Below are 19,428 nucleotides of genomic sequence, written 5' to 3'. Positions count from 1 at the left end.
ACAGATATTTTTTTTGCTATACTTAAATGGTAATTAAAACCTTGGAATTTGTATACATGACCTCGAAACCGAGTAGAATAACTTTCAAGAATTTCAGACCCACATTTAAAATGAGTTACGTTGAACTTGGAATATTCAAAATTAACATCATCATATCACATCGTTTTATATTATGACTTATGACTAATAATTAATTAGGTATCACCCTATCTTTATATAGAAACTATTTTATAAAAATACCGTCTTCTTGTTTGCCTTCATTATGTTTAAAAACATTATTTAAATATTTTTTTTTTTTCTTTTTTTAAGATTACACGTTATTGAATAGTAAAGTCAACAATTTTTTTTATCGTTTTATTTTCTCATTCATGAATTAATATTTCTCATCGACATATTTGTGTTGACCAATTTTTATGTTCAAATTAACGGATGAAACATCGATAAAAAGTAGTGTTTATTGACGTCTTTTTTTATTACATGAAAATTATCATACTGTAATAAACAAAAGTATTCATAATAGATATTTTATGGGAAATAGAAGTACCTATCCCTTAATCCCCGATAAATTATTTATAGGATGAATTAAAATTTTGAAAAAAAATTTCGTTCGATAAATTAGTCTTTAAGTGTAAAAAAATATACTAAGCTAGCGTTTTTTATGAAATAATATCGCTTGAACGTGTAAAGTTTGCCTTTCAAATAATAATTCATTTATTTTATTTCAATACAGAGAATAGAAAAAAAAAAAGTTGCTGTGGTAAGTGCGGAAGTTAATTTTTTTTTTTTTTTTAAATATTTAATTAATACGTTATTTATCAGATAATCGACTAAGTGCATATTATATCGACCGTAGTTGACCTATAAATATACATAGATAGAACATTTACATACATATTTATATTCTATAAAAAGATTATTTATGTCTGATGAAAAGAAATAAATAATTAGCATAACCAGGTCATTTTGGGAATTTATAATATTAGTGAAAAAATCAACCTCAGCCTGGAAGAGTTTCATTTTTTTTTTATATGTCCCTTCATTATCCTTTTTTCACTCCACTTGAAATATTATTAGGTGTTAATTTGAGGAATTCTTCATAAGCAGCAGCAATAATATCATCTTCATCTTCATCTTCATCTTCTGCGTGATTATCAACTCCGCGTTGCCTATAAATTTAAACAAAAAATTATTAAATTTTTAATAAAATAATTACATTAAGTCAAATAATAATGAAAAAAAAAAAAAAAAAAAAAAATTTACCAAGATTCATCAATTCCATCATCCATATTTGAAAGATCTTGACAAAATCGACGTTCCTCTGCTGACAGAATTTTTCCGTCAGGTCCATAAAGTACAGGTTCATTAAGCTGCTGATATTGCAACTGTTCTTGAACTTGCTGTGGTGGAGGTTGATTAATATCAGCGGGCACAGGACCATGAGAAGATACAGTACGACCCCAATTACCACTTCGCAATTCTTTAACGCTGTTTACCATACGACCTATGTGTTGATCTACTCGGCCTTCAATCACGAGTTCTGAGAGCTCTTTCATAACACGTTCAATCTCTTGTCGATTTGCAGTACTGTCTCTTTCCAAGTATTGACCAGCTAACTGTAATTTTATTTTTTAACGGTTAAAAAAATAATTCATTTCCAAAGCCACATATTTGTTGTAAAATAATTTACCTTCAGTGATTGACAGATAAACTTTGCAGTGTTAGGGCCAGGATTTTTCAGAGCAGTTGAAATAACTTCAATTAGAAGCTTGCCTAAAATTGACGCAGGATGAGAATCCATTTGAGCAACTAGTTCTGCTAAACAAAGCATAAGCCCATGGCATTTTTTCTCGTCTTCAGGCGTGTGTGAAGTAATTGTAGGCCATGATCCAGACAAAGTATCAGCTTCTTCACGACAGCTGAAATCGATTATTTTATTAATAATTGCTAGTTTATATTTTTAACAATAGTATTAGATAACATACCGTTCAAAAAGTGCTGTACGGAAAATAGACGGTGTATCATCTGCTGGAGTATCTACTGCATCAAGATGTGAGCAAAGTCTAGCTCCACTGTATCGAAAATTGGCATCACTAATGCACTATAAAATAGTTAACAAAATTTATAAGTTACAATAAAAAAGATAACAGCATTATTATTGCGAATGTAAATTAAAAAAAAAAAAAAAATTAATTACTTTTAAAATAATAGCTGACACAATTGCTTGAGTGTTAACTTGAGTTTTAAGATGGGGAGTCAAGCTAGAAACAAGTGGCACGACTAGATTCTCGAATTGATCTGGACTTCTGGTTAAGGTTTGCATTGCAGTGTTGAGCTGACTCAAAACATTTGGTAAGCTATTCTCAGAGCGGTTATTTCCCATATTATGGTTGTCCTGTAACAATATTGATTTATTTAATAAAAAAAATTTTTTTCTGACATTGATAAAAATTGCTTAAATACTAACATGGTTTCTGTCGTAGTTGCTAAAACCGCCATCATATTGAGAATATCCTTGTACATGAGAATCAGCGTATTGTTGGTATTGCATGTGCTGTGGCTGATACGGATACTGTTGTTGATTACTATATTGATGATTCTGCGATTCATGATGTCCATGTGTATTTCTTGCTGCAGTTAAACGATCTTGAACCGATGGTCGATGCCATGATTGATTTTGCTGCTAAAAATTTTTTAACAAAATGTTAAAATAAATAATTATTTTAATTTTTTTATGTAACAGTTTGTACTTTTTACAAATAATTATATAAAAAATAATATTTCACTCTATTTTCTGATAAGACAATCTACAAATAACTTTTTGAGTGTATACTGTTTTAGAATAAATTTAGATATACAGTAAGATTCAATTTCCACCATATAAGTAGATATGCTGCTCAGAAATAAAGGTTATAAGTTATGAAATTCAATATTTTTATTACAATAATCATATCTTTGATGCGATAGTTTTTTTATTTGATTATTTAAAATTTTAAAAATAATGTAATTTTATCAACAATTAATTTTTTTGTTAATCTTTTAAAAATTTTCAACGTGTTCAACGTGGGATAATTATTGACAGCAATTTAGAGGAGAAAAAAAAAAAAAAAAAAAAAAAAAAAAATGAGGTATTTATAATTTTAATGACTGCTACTAAAATGAAACTTACATTTCCCTGTGAAGTCATTAAACGTCTGGGTACGAATTCAGCGGCATCAGCAGATAAATCCGAGTTTTTGACGACGTCATTCATCGACACGTTGTTAAACATCTCGTTAATTTGTTGTACAGACGCTTTAATAAAACAAAATGCGAAAGATTACAACAGCTGACAGAAACAATCAAATTAAAAGAAATAAAAGTTTTAAGAAAAAATAATGTACATACTTGTTTGTTGAGCGATAATACTGTGTGGTCGACGGAGGGACTGGGGCGGAGGATGAGGTACCCAAAAACCGCGTCCTCTTCCACGGCCTGCACTTCGGTTATCACCACTACCACTACCACCGCTATCACCAATACTACCATCCCCATGACCAACATGATCCATTTTTATATTTTTATAAAATAATATATCTGATTTTGCTGTGATATATTTTTTATTTTGATGAATTTTTAGTATTTTTAATTTTGTCTTCTATGAAGTGATAATTTATAATACAAATTAATTAATGTTTTTACTTGATGCCGACATATATTTGCGCTCCTATATCCATAATCCGTTATGTCGGTCCAGTATCGTCCTCATTAATACTAAAGCCCCGGTTTCCAGTTATTATTTTGTCAATAGATTTTTATAATTATTAATTTATAAAATAAGTTACTCCAAAAAAATATTTATTTTTTATAGGTTATTTGAAATTAAAAAAAATTTTTTCTATTCAATTAAAATTATAAACTTTTAGAAATAATTGGAAAAAAGTTTTTGATCCCTAGAAAAATAAGAAAAAAATATCCGCATTTATAGATATACACCCTGATAGCCACGTTACCTATAACTTACTGTCAATCTACGTCCGCAATTTGAAGCAAACTTGACGGAAAGAGTTGGCAAAGCGAGCGATTACCTATTAGTTACCTATAACTTACTCTGCAAATAGACGTCAAAATTTGCTATACAAGTATTTCCTTCAAATTGTAGTAAAGTTGAAAGGAAATTTAACTACAAGTTTGATTGTTAACTTGTATTCAAGTTGCGGCCGTAGATTTCCGTCAATTTGCTTACAAGTGTTGTTGAAAGAAGAATTACCGCCCACTTGATGTATAAATTAACCGTAACTGCTGGAAGTCAACACTTACTGAGAAAGCGCTGGCTATCAGGGCATATGCAGGCCCATGGAAAAACTTACATAGATTTCTACTATGACACCAGTTGGAGATGACATTCTTAGATAATACTGAAGTTAGCGGTGATCAAGCTGTCAATTTTAAAAATTTGTTTAAAATATTAATTACAATAAAAAAATGCTTCTAAAAATTTTCATTTGTAACAATTAAATTATTATAAAAAAATTAAATTAAAAAGTTTCACATGTGAAAATTAATAAAAATCACATGTGGAAATTTTCAGAAGTCTTTTTTTTGTATTGTAATTAATTTATTAAAAAATTTTTTAAATTAACTAATTTTTAATTAGTTTGAATTTAATGGATGTAACCATATTTTATATCCAACGACTATGGAAGCTGACGGCAGTTAAAATAGAGTTCAGTACTATCAACAAGATAGGATAGTTCTCAAATGTTAAATTTTATTTTCACCTAAAAGTTACGAAAGTTACGGTAACTTTTTTACTTTTTAATGTGCATGAAAAATAGTTTTTAGTTGACGAACAGAAAATAATAATTATATTAAATATTAATAATCATCATCATATCTTCCTATTTCTTGTGTAATATTCTGGTAATACCTAAAGTGATTATTCTTTTCAATTACCAGTAATTACTTCAATTAAAAGTGGAAAATACAATTATATTTCAATAGATTTTAAGCTTACTGCCAAAGACATTATGATCATCAGGTGAAAATTATTTCAGTAAGTAGTGCATTGCCCGTTCATTTTTTCTTGTTTCTGCTTTTTTAAATTAATTACAATTAAAGTTATTATGAATTGAAATAGATGTTGCATACTTTAACCATTGCATTATTATTTTACAACAATTATCAATTTAACATATTATTTAAACAAAACGCTGTACTGAGATGACTTGTAATTAAATAAAAAAAAAAAAAAATTTTTTTTACTTTTTTATTATGACAACAAAAATATTTTAATAGTTTAGTAATTTGGCTTTAATAATATTGTCAAGTGTAAATTTATTACCAAGTTTTAATCAAAAAGTATTTCTGATGATATTATAACGATAAAAAATACAATGAAAAATATTTGCAAATTTATTAATCAATGAATACATTCTACGTCATTTTTTTATGACTCATACATAAAGTTCAAAGCCCTACACTATTGTAATTGACATTTATTTACATTATTCCTCTAATTAATATTCAATTTTGAAATGAATTTTATAAATATTTACTTTCTTAAGATCAAAAGCAAAGTAAATGTTTAATTAAAAAAATTAAAAAAAATAATTTACAGAAAGACGGTCGATATTTTATTAGCTGAAAATGTTGGAGGTGGGCTTAAGGGTAGTAAGAGGCTATGATTGGAAATGGAAAGATCAGGATAATGGAGAAGGTCATGCTGGTACTATAGTAGAAATTGGCAAACCACCTACGCCTCCAGCAAATGTAACAACTTCCAACACAAATCCTGCAGACAAAACACCCGATAAAACTGTTATTGTTCAGTGGGACCATGGATCCAGAAGTAACTACAGAATTGGTTACCAAGGTTATTATGATTTGCTCGTATTTGATAACGCTGCTGCTGGTGTCCAGCATAATAATATAATTTGCGATGGATGTAAAAGACATGGTATCGTTGGTATCAGATGGAAATGCGTACAATGTCATGATTATGATCTTTGCACACAATGTTACATGGGTGATATACATGATTTGAATCATATTTTCCAGAGGTTTCAGACATCTAATGCAGTAGGGTATGCAAATAATTATTCAGTATTTTTTTTTTTTTTTTTTTTTAAATAATATAAATTTATTTATATAAATCAAAAAAGTTTTTAATAATTAATAATGTTATGATTTACAGAGTTCAATTGACTCCTAGAAAAGGTTGTACGAAAATACCGTTAAAAGGTATTTTTATTGGAGCTAAAGTTGTACGAGGACCAGACTGGGAATGGGGAAATCAAGACGGTGGGCCTGGAAAAACTGGACGAGTTATTGATATTCGTGGATGGGATAATGAAAGTAGTCGCTCAGTAGCTACTGTAACATGGGCATCCGGTAGTACTAATGTTTATCGGCTTGGTTACAAAGGTTGTGTTGATCTTTGTTATGTTGAACACGGAACAAATGGAACTTATTACAAAGAACATTTACCAGTTCTTGGTCAATCAATAAAGACAATGACTGAAGAAAATAATGGCACAAGTCAATCTGACGATTTAGGTCAATTAACATTTAATGTTGGTGATAAAGTTAAAGTATTACGAGATGTCGACGTACTCAAAGAAATGCAAGCTGGTCACGGTGGATGGAATCCTCGGATGGCTGAATATATTGGTAAAGTTGGGACTGTTCATCGAATAACTGATAAAGGTGATGTACGTGTACAGTATGAAGGATGTAATAATAGGTGGACATTTCATCCGCGAGCTCTGACCAAAGTTACAAGCCAAGATACATTTGTTCTTGGTGATATTGTAAGAGTTAAAAATGATGCTGCTGCTATAAAAAGCTATCAACAAGGTCATGGTGAATGGATTGATGTTATGAAAAGTGTAAGTAATTTTTTTTTAATTTATATTACAATTTCAATACAATAAGATATAATTTATTGTAGGCATTGGGAAAACTTGGAAAAGTTATTAAAATTTATCCAGACGGTGATCTTCGGGTAACATTAGAAGGTCACACTTGGACGTTTAATCCTCTTAGCGTGGTTAAAATTGCCAGCGGCCAAGGAGTAGCGGGTCATACTGATGGTCATCGTTTACAACAGGGTTAGTGTACTAAAAATGTTGACTTGTAATATTTTTTACTATTAATATGTATTATTAAAAAAAAAAAAAAAAAAAAAAAAAAAAACTAAATACTTTTAGAACCTGTATCCAGCGACGTGACGGTAGAAGTTGAAAAACTTCTTCGCGACGCGGCTAGAGGAGAAGCTGGCTTAACTGCTGTTAGAATTTCTGAAAAAATATTCTGGTAACGTTGATATTTGTAGTGGTAAAAAACATTTTTACAAGTCGCTGCACATCAAGGAAATCGAGAGTTATGTATTCTTCTTCTTGATGCTGGAGCGTCTTTAAAAGCTATTGATGAAGACGGTGATCCACCATTACATTATGCTGCTTTTGGGTAAGTTTTAAAATTGATGATTGTTAATCATAATGTCAAAAAATAAAAAGTGACTCAGCAATAATTTTATATTTTATATTAATCTTAGAAATCAACCTGGTATAATGGAATTGTTATTAAGTAGAGGAGCACCTATTGATGCGGTAAACAATAGTTTATGTACCGCTCTTCACGTTTCCGTTAACAAAGAAAATTCAGCATGCGTACAGGTTTTGTTGCGTCACGGCTGTAATGTTAATCTTCAAGATTCTTATGGTGACACTGCTTTACATGATGCTATTAGTAAAGAAACTGACATCATGTATGCTTTGATAAATTATGATTCAGTAGACTTTACAATACGAAATAAACGTGGGTTCAATGTTTTGCATCATGCTGCATTAAAAGGAAACGCACTGTAAGTTAAAAATATCATTTTTATTTTAATAAATAATTATTGAACTAAATTGTATTGCAGCGCAACAAAGAAGCTTATGAGTCGAATTCAACATCTTGTTGATGTGAAAAAAGACGATGGATTTGCTGCACTACATTTAACTGCACTCAATGGTCATAGAGAAGTTGCAGCAATATTATTATCAAGAACTGGTGGACGGGCAACTGTAGATCTTCGAAACAATCGAAAACAGACTCCATTGCATTTAGCTGTGTCTCAAGGTCACTGGTCTTTAGTTGAATTACTCTTACGGCACAATGCGGATATATTAGCAACAGATGAAGACGGTGACACAGTTCTCCACATAGCTATAGCTAAATGCCGTCATCATGCTGCCACTTCACCAACTTCAGATAGTCGCCGTGACGCGCCTATAATTAATGCTGTAAATTTTTATTTTATGAATATGCTATGAAATATTAATTTTAATAGTTTAAACAGCTTAGCTAAAGTAAAAAATTTTTTTTAGATTTGGGAAGACCTAGTGAGTGCAAATGCTCCAACAGAATTGGCACTTGTATGTTTCCTTGTCAGTGTAGAAAATCATGGTCCATTTTTAATGCAAGTTAAGAATTCTAAAGGGAAAATACCGTTAGATCTAATGCCACTAGAACGGTCGGATATTAATTTTACAGACTTACTACGATCGTACTTTTATTTTCGCCGAAGAAATGGTCCCGAACTTGAGTAAGATTCCGTTTTTACGTTTATTTCAATTTTAATATTATTTATAAAGTAGAAAAAAAAATTATATCAATAATTATTTTTATGTTAGAAACAGCAGTGCGTCTGGCAATGTTGAACAACCAAGTTATACTAATACTTCTGTTACCGATGAAATAAGTGAGGAATGCACAAATGGTCCATCAGTTTCATCAACTGGTAGATATTATATGCTGAAATTTTATTAAGGAGACCGCCAGGGGTCCCATTAAAATTAATAAAAATTAAATTTTAATATTTGTTTTGTAGATCGGATTTTGAATAAAAAAAAAGTCTCAGTGAAAAATGAAGATAACCTACAGGATGAAGAGGTATCTAAAAAAGTAGAAAAAAAGGAGAGAGAAAAGGACAAAGACTTAGAGAGATTGCGTTTCCTCGAGACAAGAGTCGCTGATCTTGAGGAAGTTAATATGTGCAGTATTTGCATGGAACGAAGGCGTAATGTTGCATTTCTTTGCGGTCATGGTGCATGTGAAAATTGCGCAGCTCCATTAAAGACATGCCACATGTGCCGGAAAACTATTACCAAAAAAATCAATCTTTATTAAGTACTTGACTTTTACAATTTTACAATTCATCTGCCAAACCCATTCAATAGTAATTTTTGCCTTTGATGCTACACCTGCTTGTAGCTCAAACAAACACGATCTGTACAGTGATGTGCCATAATTGAGGTATCAGTGATTAATATTTATTAAAATTACTATACTATCTATTTATCCTTCGTTATATATTATTATATACGTACATTAATATTTGTATCAATTTTTTAATTAACATTGTATATTGGTAGAATAATTTTTCAATTATAACTAATTGTAGTTTTGATCAATTTATTTAGAAATGATTTTGATAGCCAATTTATACTCTTCAAACTATCTAAAATAATTTCAATCTACAAATATTTGATATAACTATTTCATTATATTTTAATAGATGTTTTTACGATAACTTTTATACATATATATATATATATATATATATATATATATATATATATATATATATATATATATATATATATATTTTAATTTTAAACTTATTTTTAGTGTTAACAAAAATAATCTTATTAAAAAGCAAATGATTTGAAAATTTTTAGGTTTGAGAACAATTTTTTTTTTTTTATAGAACCAATTATATTAGCGTAGAATATATTATTCATCCAAGTCATTTTCTCAATGCATTGAAGTGTGATTAGAAATATTATAAGCTGTGTAATTATTAATTTTTAATGATATTTCATCTTCTGACAAATGCCACAATTTTAAATTATTATAAATTAATGGGAATAAAAAAAAAAATTCCAATTGTATTTTATATAATAGTTTTTTTTTTTTTTTTTTTTTTATTTTATTTTATTTTATTTTAATAAAGGTCTAAGGTACAAAAAAAAAAATATAAAAATTGTGTGTAGCAAGCAATCTTATTTATTTTGGTACTCCTTTCAGTATTTGTATATAATACAATATTGAGCCAGTTTGCAAAACTAATAATAATATTTCATAATAATGACAGTAATAATTCCGTTTCTATATAAAAAACTAAGGCATTACTATTATACTATAGACTGATACAATGTTTACACAAATAAACCTTAACGGATCTTGTTTTGTAGCCTAAATACTGGAATAGGGTCGTTTAACTCTACTTAAAAAATGATTCATATTCACATTTTTTTATTTTTTTTTTTTTTTATTTCACCAATTACTCATTATAACACTACTATAAATTTGTTTTGCAAAATCGTTTGTATGACAATCAATATGCAACCAAAGCTTACAAGTATTTTTTTTTTTCTTCCAATTAAAGGCTTAAAAATTATATTTTATTTATTTAAAAATTTTTTATGTCACAGTATTTAAGAAGAATACGAAAACAAAAAAGATATATCATAATAATTAACGAAAAGTTTATTCATTATTGAAAATTAGTTAAATTTTTTTTTTTTTTTAATGGTTATTTTTTAAAGATATAAACACCATTGCTGCGCGATTTAAAATTTATCACAAAATTATGTCTCTTGAGTATAAATTTGTGATTAATATAAATCAATAACTTAATGTACTACTTATTAAACTACAAACAATTGACCACGACAATAGTAGAATATCATTAAGAAAACGAGCACTAGTAGTTGTTGTTCTCATCAGGATATTAACTCTACAAAATGTCGTGAATGTTAATCACTTGACGGCATCTTCTCTTCGTTCAGTATATTAGAACGACTGGTTTATTATATCTTTATAAATTGTTGTCAGACATAAATGTTCGCACCCACATGAGAAAAATGATTGCACTGAATTAACAACAGTGACCGATTTTATTAAATCCATCGTCCGTATAATATCACATTTTGTAAATTATTATCTTCATTTGCCACAGCCCTCTTATATTTTTATTGTCTATTTATGATCTTTTATTTTAATAATTTTCAAAGATCAATTCAGCTATGTGACCATAATAACTGGCAGTTTTCACAGATTTTCTGTCAGTTGAACAAGAATTAAGTAGACGTTAGTTAGAAGAGCCAATATTAGGCAGATGATGCGATTTTGACGAACGATGCTAAAAGTATTTTATCGGACTACTGTTTCAAAGATAATTGTGTGTTTAAACACTGATTTCAAGCGACCACAGGCTCTGAGCTGCATGGTTGTAGCTCTGGTTCGCTTTGCTGTTCTGTTGAATTTTTGCTTGATGCTGCTGGCTCATCATCACCATTTGATTCTGGAGTAACAGCTGCCCATTGAGTTGTGTAAGGCGCGGCACGGGCTTGTCGTCTTGCTTTTCGTTTAGCTCGTCGCTGTTCCATCACTAAACGTAATCGTCGCATTTTGCCTTTTGTCGCTTCATTTTCTTTCGACAGTTCTTCTATAAAACAAAAAAAGTCAATATATTTAATTTAATTTTACATAGAAAAAAATAAATTTGAATTCCGAATTTTACCAATTGAATATTCAGGTGTCGGGGATGTATCCTGAAGACTTCCATTAGGTGATGTTACACCACACATTGCGTTGGTAGATCCCGCCGAAGATGTCCCGGAGGATGGTTGTCGGCTGATAGAGTGTCGATGATGTCTATAGTGATTAGTACTAGCACCATTATTTTGAAGTGGAGTTGCACATAGTAAATCATTTAGAATATGAATAATAGTACTAATGTCTCGCTTTGGGCGGCCGTGACGATCCTGAAGTGCAGGATTTAGTGTACCGCTAAAGGTACCAGAATACACGCCTTTTCCGTGATGATGCATACTCTCAATTATCGCACCTTGTCTACGACGAGCGTGCTCCTATATTTAAAAAAAAAATAAAAATAATAATAATATATTAATAAAGCAAATTAAAATAAAATAAAATAAGATAAAAATAAATAATAATAAAACTAACCTCAGAGGAAAGCTGCTTGAGTTTTTGTGTAAGGTTACGTGACGCTTCAGCTAATGCTCGAGTATCGAGCGTGGCAGCAGTAATTTTACTGCTGGTAGAAAGGCTCATAATGGAATTGTTTTGACTTTGTAGATCTGACTCAGAATCAGGAATTCTCGGCACGTCTATGGGGGATTGATGACCCATGGTACATAATTTTTTCTTTGGCGGGGTACAGTGTGTGGTAGATAACGAATCTTGACTCGTGGTAGTAGGATTCGCGGATTCTGTAAGGCTAGTAAGTGAAGAGGTAGAAGTTTGTACGGATTCACAAGACGTTTGTTCTTTTCTTGAGTGGTGGTGATGGTGATGGTGATGATGATGATAATTTGGGTGACGATAGTGCAAAAGTTGTTTGCGATGCCAGACTACTCTTGAAGAAGACGGCGAGAGTGGTGGTGAATATGAAGACAAAGATGAAGGTGAGGATGAGGATGAGGATGAGGATGGAGATGATGATGATGATGATGATGATGATGATGATGATGATGATGATGATGATGATGATGATGATGAGGAGGAGGAGGAGGAGGTGGGTGGGGATACAGTACGTTCACTACTACAAGGATTAGTTGTAGTGGTGGCAGTAGAGAGGCTGGTGCTGCAGCTGGCGGCGTGAAGCGCTGAGGCGAGGCTACTTATAAATGACGGAATTCCGGCGGGTGTGTGCCCATTTTGCTTAGCGTTGCGCATTGATCGGCCAAGGTGGTCGCTCAACCTTCTGTGCACAGGTGGTGATAGTGAATCTACGCCAGAGGTCATCGACGTTGATGTTCCTGATGCTGCTGATAGTGATGTATTACCAATGTTATTATTTAATCCAATGTTTTCATTAGGTGATAACGGAGATGACGATGACGATGATGATGATGATGATGATGATGATGATGATGATGATGATGATGATGATGCAATGTTACTTGACATGGCAACGCCAGCAGAGGGCCCCACTGAGCTAGTATGTGGCGATGACGGAGTTACTGTTGACAATTGGAGCTGGATCAACATCATCTGATCACCCAGGCGCATCGTCAAATTAAGAGGTGCTTTGCCAGATAGAAAGTCATTCACCTGTGAGTCATTTAAATTCTCGAGCGCTTGCATTACACTTTGCTCTGGGCGTTGTCCCTGAAAAATAATTTACAGATAAGTGATAAGCACAGAAGGTCAAGTATTTTAATCACTAATTTTAACGCTTGTGTATAACTATAACATTTGTATTGTACAGTTATCATTTAGCTATTGTAGTATAATCAACTCTCTGATTATGTACTATAAACGAAAGGTTAACTTTGATCAAGAGTATTACTATATTCATTCGTTATATCTTTAATGAAAAGAGAATTTTTTTTTTTTATTAAAATGAGTAATTTATTAATTCAATAAAATAAAATGAAAAAAGACAAAATATTGATGAAAAACATAGTTTTCTAACAATTTAAAAATTTGAAGTAGTTTTTAGTAATTCTACCTAGTTTAAAAATAAATGGTCATTAAATTTTTTTAAACTAGAGTATTATTTTATAATTACGAGATTAAGTACAATCCAACAAATAAATAAATAAATGCTATAAAATGAAAGATTCCGTATCAACGGCACGTTTGAAATACAATGCCCTTAGCGTTGCAGCCACAGCGAGGATGGCACCAATCGATGCGGCCATACTAATATATGAGATCGAATCCCAAGAAGACCCTGCGTAAAGAGAGGAAACCTCGCGGGCATTGAAGCTCCCCGAGGCATCATCGTACTTCCCTGCTTGCTTTAAAACACATAACAGACTTCTTTTCGCACAAAGTCTGCAAAGTGTACTGTAATTTAATTTGTAATAACTTTAATATTCTCCTGGTAAATCACCCAACAAACAATTTGACTAAGAAGCCTCTGAACAATTATTGAAGCAATGATTAAATTATTCCATTTTTGTCTACCTTTGTTCAACTCTTAATCAATCATACGTGGTAGTTAAAAATAAGCCTCATAATATTCCTACATCAGCTTGTAATAAATTAAAATTAAAACGGAAAAAAATTCATACTGGAGTGTCGTCAATGTCGACCAAAACTTTAAATTCAACTAAATTTAGCCTGCTGTTCCACGTTCAGCAAAAATATCACACATATACATCCAAACTAACGTAATAGTGTACAAGTATACATTCAAGTACGTAAAAGTGTGACAATACATATGATATATACACGTAGAAAACGAAACTACAAGAGTCCCGACTCCCGACCTACGTGTTTTCTCCCACTCACGTTATTTTAATGCACACACAAAAGACAGAACTGATTCTCTTGTATATTGTCCTTTATATTCATCTCGCGACTGAATTCACATTTTTTTTTATTCTATATGTGTGCTGTTAAAATGAGTGTCTTGAACTTATATAGCACTGTTTAGAGTGATCCTGTGTGAGCGAATATAATGTATCTTTCGAAGAGCATCAACTTTTCATCATTGTTCCATTAACAACAGTGATGAAAAAATTAAATAAATTAAAAAAAAAAAAAAATCCTTGAAGAAAGAAAAGTTCTTCCACTCAAAAAGTCAGAAAACGATATATAAATACCGTTATTTAGTAATCTAATTATTGCAAAAGTCATCTACGTAGAAATATCAGATTATAAGTTGATAAACTAATCTCAATTATTAATCTATAATTAATTTGTTCTTTAACTCCCAGCAAGCAATGACACCCGTTAAAATGACACAAAGGTATGTTAATACATACATATAATAATTTTTGGATACTCGAGTTACTAATATAACTCTGAGTCTCGAACAGATGTTAAAATTTTTAAAGTTTTGGAAATGATTTAAATTAATTCTTCAAACTGAAGTGCATTCAGTAAATTTTTCTCACGATCTATGACTCGATCTGTAAATTAATTCTTCTGCAGGAGGTTTTTTTTTTTTTTAAATTATGCCTCCTTTGTCCTGATCTTTGAAAATACCTCCTACAAGTATTTTTGAGCAGCATAATAGAGGATAAAAGTGGAGCGATGCAAGAGAGCCAGGTGCTGGCATCAAGTTTTAAAGAGGTACAAAACCTTGAGATAAATAATGGTAATACTTCTGCATTTCCTGGCAGGGCGGATTGTAATGATTAGTAATTTTATTATAATTTTCTACAATAGAGTTGAAACATTTTAATTGATATACAAATTAATCCTCTAGTTAACAACTTTTCAAACTATCTTTGATCTGTATTCTTGGCATTGACCGCGAGTAGGAATAAAAATATATAAAAGAGTTTAGATGAAGCTAGCGTCCCTTTTACTTCATTGACAACCAATAAGCCAAAAGAACGCAAGTCACAAGGGAGACTACGATGACGATAAAGACCTCGCAACGTTGCCACAGCTTTCAATCCACCTATCTTTTTACATTCTATCTCTAATTTTTTTTTTTTTACAACTCATCCTCTTTTAGGTTACTCTCAATTTCTCTATAACGTTGAGTTTTTCTCTCAGCATATTCATGAGATTTTTTTTATTACTATTTTACATATAGTATATAATCAAAATAAAATATACAGAATCGTATTGAATGAATATATGATTTTGTTTTAAATCTATCGACGTGAAAGTTTTAAAAAATTATTTGACATTCTAATTTTTGTTTCGAAAAAATCAAAAGATTGTCAATTGTCTGCTCATTTCGTTGTCATAACAAAAAATAATTATCTAACTGAAGTCAATTATGGATGAGTTTAATTTATATTTATTACATTAAATTTTTCAGGTACTAACCATTAGACCAGTTTCCACACTGGGAAGTAGAGTGAGGCGACTTCCATCTTGAAGAGAATTTTCTTTTAGTGTTCCTTCACGCAATTGCCTAAAACAAAAAATAGAATGTTATTTACATGATTTTTTTTTTTAACTTTTCAGTAAAGTATTTAAATCATTAAATTATAGCCTAAAAGTTATTTTAAGAAAATATCCATCAAGTGTAAACTTTGTTTACACAAAAAAAGACAGGCATCATTAAATATAAATAACCAGTAGACAGTTGAAATTTTTTTTTTCATTACAATACTTAAGTATATGATCATTTTAAATTTTTATCAGCTCAGTAAAAAAATAAATATGAGCACTTTTTTTAATTTTCACAGCTATTTTTTATTAAGAAAATATTTTTATAATTTAAATCAATGATATCATTGTCATCTTACATATCTACGGTGAAAGAACTTTGTATAGTTAAATTGAATATGTATATAGTCTCAATCAACAGGAAAGATATATGTGATACACGTATCTATCATTCTGATAAAATTCTTCTCTGTGTTATTGTTTATTTATTGTAAGTAAATATTACCTTTTAGCTTTTTTCGTAAACAATAATAAACTAATTGATCAATCTATCGATTTTTCCCTCTCTTATTTACGTCTTTATTAATTCCACTTATCTCATTCAAACAATAAAAATATTCTAGAAGAAAATACGACAAACAGGATATTGTAATTAATTCATCATATAAACATTTTTGTACAAAAGTAAAAAATAAGGATATATTCATAAAGTAGAGATTTTTATTAAATAGTTTAATGTAAATAGTTATTTATCGTTCGTAACTATTGAACGCATATTGTAGTACTACTATATTAATATACCGGTAATAACCATAAGTACTATATCGATCAATGATTGTAGTCTTACCACAAGTACCCTGGACTTTCGAAATAGAACTCGGAAATCTTCAATGATACAATGTAATAGTGTATATTTGTTAGCAATAGGTAGGCAAAATAAAACGATTTCAAACAAAAGTGAAGATGTCTATCTGAGCTTGAAACGAGATTTATCTTCATACTTATCTAATAAATTAAGGAAATTTTTTTTTCATCCGTAAAAAAGTCCTGATAAATCTAAGGTGAAAGAACTTTATAGAAGAAGTTTTTTTTTTTACGTGTAAATAACCACTTCTATAAATTGAATGTTAACTTGGTTCTTTTGAAAGGATAATTAATAAATATAATTTCGATAGAATTATAATAAAAATAAAAATAATATAAATTATCAAAACTTTTCATTGTGTACAACATAGCGGTAAGACGATAAGTTTACCTACAGTGCAAAAAAAATGCACTGACCGGTATCATCAAAGATAAAACGTGTATGAGAGTAAGAAAGAAAAAAGGGTAAATAGTGACCTGTATCCTGAAGAAAATAAGAGGATCAGGTTGTGATATTGAAAAAAAGAGAAAGAGAAAAAGAAGAAAGAAGCGTAGATGATGATGATGAGATATTCGTGCACGCTCAAATGACACTTGTTCTTCTGCTCAACAGAGTTGGGAAACGAAGCGGTTTCAAATACAAACTAATTGCAAGATATCTCTATACGATAGAAAATAAGATGAAGCAAGATAAAATAGAGCTTACACGCGTGAATGTCGTCATAGAGTGACCGAAGCGTGTATACCTGAGTCTGAAAATGGCTCCTAGCTGACAAAAAGAGACACACAACACAGCAGTGAGTTTGAGTAGAGTGGAGTGAAGGCCTTCTTGAGAATTTTAGTAAGTGAATAAGCCTTGGAGCCATGAATAAAAGTGGAAAGAGAAAGAATACTGTGGTTAAATCCGGGAATAGAATTTTCAACTCTTCACTGCTACAGTATCATGTGACTTGGTTGTCATCGTTTTATTTGCCATACATGTAAAGATTGTATTGAATCCAGAAATGAAGGTAGCATATATATATATATATATATATATATATATGCTACACGCATACAAGCACGCTGACATATATATATGTGTTACTAAAATCGACCTCTTGTCCCTGCGCTAGTCTCATATCACCTCTGCTTACCATATTCTATTGCCTTCAGTGAATTCAGTGTTCGATGTATATACACTACCAGCATGTATCTCAATTCTCGCGTGACTGGCGGAGAAGGATCCGCAGCCCCCACGACGCCCACAGCTCCCACTCAACCAATTCGACGACCAAAAGTGCAGCAGCTCCGATACGATGCGCTGATTCCCCAGTAGTGTTCTTTTTCTATCATTCCCCTTCTTTAAACGTGTATAAGTATACAGCATGAGTATATTTTCATTCTCCTTTTTTTTTTTTTTTTTTTTTTTCTTTCTTTCTTCATGAATATCAAGATCTAGATGGGAGAATGAGGATACGTAAAACGTTAGGAACTGAAGGGATCAAAGATTTATAGTACTGTTCGACAAATACACAATGTAGAGAGGTCTAACGCTTAAGAATGTATATGTGTAAAGAAAAAAAGTTCCAACTGTCTTTGCCTGTGTGTTTAGGCATGGATATATATGTATATACAGTATGATACTTTTTTTTATTTTTACACTCACCTTTCTCGATGCAGTAAACAAATGCGTTCCTTGGCAACTTTTAGTCGCTTAGAAATAATTTTTTTGAGGTTCTCGATGGTTTCATTGCGCTCAACGACCAGCTCAAATTGTCCGCCAGTTGTGGGTGTAATGCTGATCGTAATCTCATCGAGGTCGGTTGTCGGTGGGTCCACGACCATACAGCCACACCCTGGCGACAATGGTGGTATTGGAGTTGGCAAAGCAAAGCTATTGTTTCTGATATCACCACTTGTGGTCATCATTGCCACGGCGGTACTTGAACTAGACGAACAGTATTCTGGGTCGGCTCCTGCTGTTGCTGTTAATGGTGTAGGCGAGGAACCGGATGAATCAGTATCACCAGTATTAGTATTTGTTCTGTGGCTATTACTGCTTTTGTTACTGCCACTTCCATCCATCGCCGTAACGTCTGATGACGGCTGCTTTGAGCTGCCGTCCATTGTTTTACACTCTCAGCTAGCGATCACGAGTCCTCACTTTTCACCTTGCACGCACTTGCACCTGTACCTTGGACCCGACGCGAGCAACAAGACCCGTGTCGGGCCGTGATGACAAATATATATGGAGATCAGCAATTACCAAACCGTTTCTTTATTTTTTTAAATCGAAATTATATTTGTATTCGTATTCGACTAGGCGATCCGTCCAGAGTCCTTACTTTCAATTGGTTTTCAGCAAGCACTAACTACGGTTCCACCTACAATCAAGCTTTGTTGGGATATAAGGTTAGATGAAATTAAAACGATTAAATTTTAAATTGATATTTTGTTGCCACTGTGACACGAGTTACTCGGATTAAATATAAAACATTCGTCTCTACTTATCCGCATAAAGTCTATTTTTAGTTTTTTTATGTTTTTACCCCTCCACTGGTGTTTGCTTGATTATTCACTGTCACGCGTATGGTGATCTCACTAAGGAACCACCTACCCTTGACCACTCAAACTCTGCGACTAGCAACCGAAAAACCCGACAACCCCGGCCTCGGCCAGATTCCCAGACCCAGCCGTGCCTACTTGAGTGATGACCAGCCCAAA

The 19,428-nt window shown here is 31.5% G+C and overlaps 3 protein-coding genes across 6 annotated transcripts; 1 reads left to right on the top strand and 2 right to left on the bottom strand.

The window, feature by feature from the left end:
• Positions 1-437: 437 nt before the first annotated feature.
• On the bottom strand, positions 438-3,890 carry LOC141534236 (polyadenylate-binding protein-interacting protein 1). Its single transcript, XM_074253456.1, has 8 exons — positions 3,385-3,890; positions 3,167-3,291; positions 2,465-2,680; positions 2,195-2,392; positions 1,983-2,098; positions 1,688-1,916; positions 1,261-1,613; positions 438-1,166 (listed from the first exon to the last, which is right to left on the bottom strand). The coding sequence occupies exons 1-8, from the start codon at positions 3,545-3,547 to the stop codon at positions 1,040-1,042; spliced, it is 1,527 nt and encodes a 508-aa protein (XP_074109557.1). The 5' UTR covers positions 3,548-3,890; the 3' UTR covers positions 438-1,039.
• An 896-nt stretch (positions 3,891-4,786) lies between these two features.
• On the top strand, positions 4,787-9,543 carry Mib2 (E3 ubiquitin-protein ligase mind bomb 2). Its single transcript, XM_074253453.1, is given in 12 exon segments — positions 4,787-5,032; positions 5,597-6,062; positions 6,173-6,866; positions 6,929-7,088; positions 7,188-7,269; positions 7,271-7,314; positions 7,317-7,446; positions 7,535-7,843; positions 7,904-8,267; positions 8,352-8,569; positions 8,658-8,764; positions 8,855-9,543. Coding segments are annotated over 11 exon segments (2,844 nt in total). The 5' UTR covers positions 4,787-5,032; positions 5,597-5,625; the 3' UTR covers positions 9,154-9,543.
• A 466-nt stretch (positions 9,544-10,009) lies between these two features.
• LOC141535489 (midnolin-B) lies at positions 10,010-19,398 on the bottom strand. 4 transcript variants are annotated; one of them, XM_074255440.1, is made up of 6 exons: positions 18,371-19,398; positions 15,793-15,880; positions 12,957-13,164; positions 11,998-12,821; positions 11,552-11,900; positions 10,010-11,476 (listed from the first exon to the last, which is right to left on the bottom strand). In XM_074255440.1, exons 1-6 carry the CDS (start codon positions 18,829-18,831, stop codon positions 11,229-11,231), a joined length of 2,178 nt encoding a protein of 725 aa, XP_074111541.1. In that variant the 5' UTR covers positions 18,832-19,398; the 3' UTR covers positions 10,010-11,228. The 4 variants fall into 4 exon arrangements, with proteins under 4 accessions (XP_074111541.1, XP_074111543.1, XP_074111540.1 ...); XM_074255442.1 differs by having other exon boundaries at positions 11,998-12,818; XM_074255439.1 differs by having other exon boundaries at positions 11,998-13,164.
• Positions 19,399-19,428: the final 30 nt, after the last annotated feature.

The sequence above is a fragment of the Cotesia typhae genome, unplaced genomic scaffold (genome assembly GCF_013202065.1).
Source record: "Cotesia typhae breed Kobodo isofemale line unplaced genomic scaffold, CoteBio_Ctyphae scaffold_13, whole genome shotgun sequence".
NCBI classification, from domain to species: domain Eukaryota; kingdom Metazoa; phylum Arthropoda; class Insecta; order Hymenoptera; family Braconidae; genus Cotesia; species Cotesia typhae.
Note: the sequence above shows the minus strand (reverse complement) of the source record. Positions and strands in the feature narration are given on the sequence as shown.

Excerpts from the sequence above, each read along its gene's own strand:
- LOC141534236 (XM_074253456.1), bottom strand. The coding sequence starts at position 3,547 with ATGGATCATGTTGGTCATGGGGATGGTAGTATTGGTGATAGCGGTGGT. Across the intron at positions 2,099-2,194 it reads TGTCAGCTATTATTTTAAAA|TGCATTAGTGATGCCAATTT; the intron begins GTAATTAATTTT and ends ACTATTTTATAG. Across the intron at positions 1,917-1,982 it reads CGTACAGCACTTTTTGAACG|CTGTCGTGAAGAAGCTGATA; the intron begins GTATGTTATCTA and ends AATCGATTTCAG.
- LOC141535489 (XM_074255439.1), bottom strand. The coding sequence starts at position 18,831 with ATGGACGGCAGCTCAAAGCAGCCGTCATCAGACGTTACGGCGATGGAT. Across the intron at positions 13,165-15,792 it reads GTGTGGAAACTGGTCTAATG|GGACAACGCCCAGAGCAAAG; the intron begins GTTAGTACCTGA and ends ATTATTTTTCAG. Across the intron at positions 11,477-11,551 it reads GACACCTGAATATTCAATTG|AAGAACTGTCGAAAGAAAAT; the intron begins GTAAAATTCGGA and ends TTTGTTTTATAG.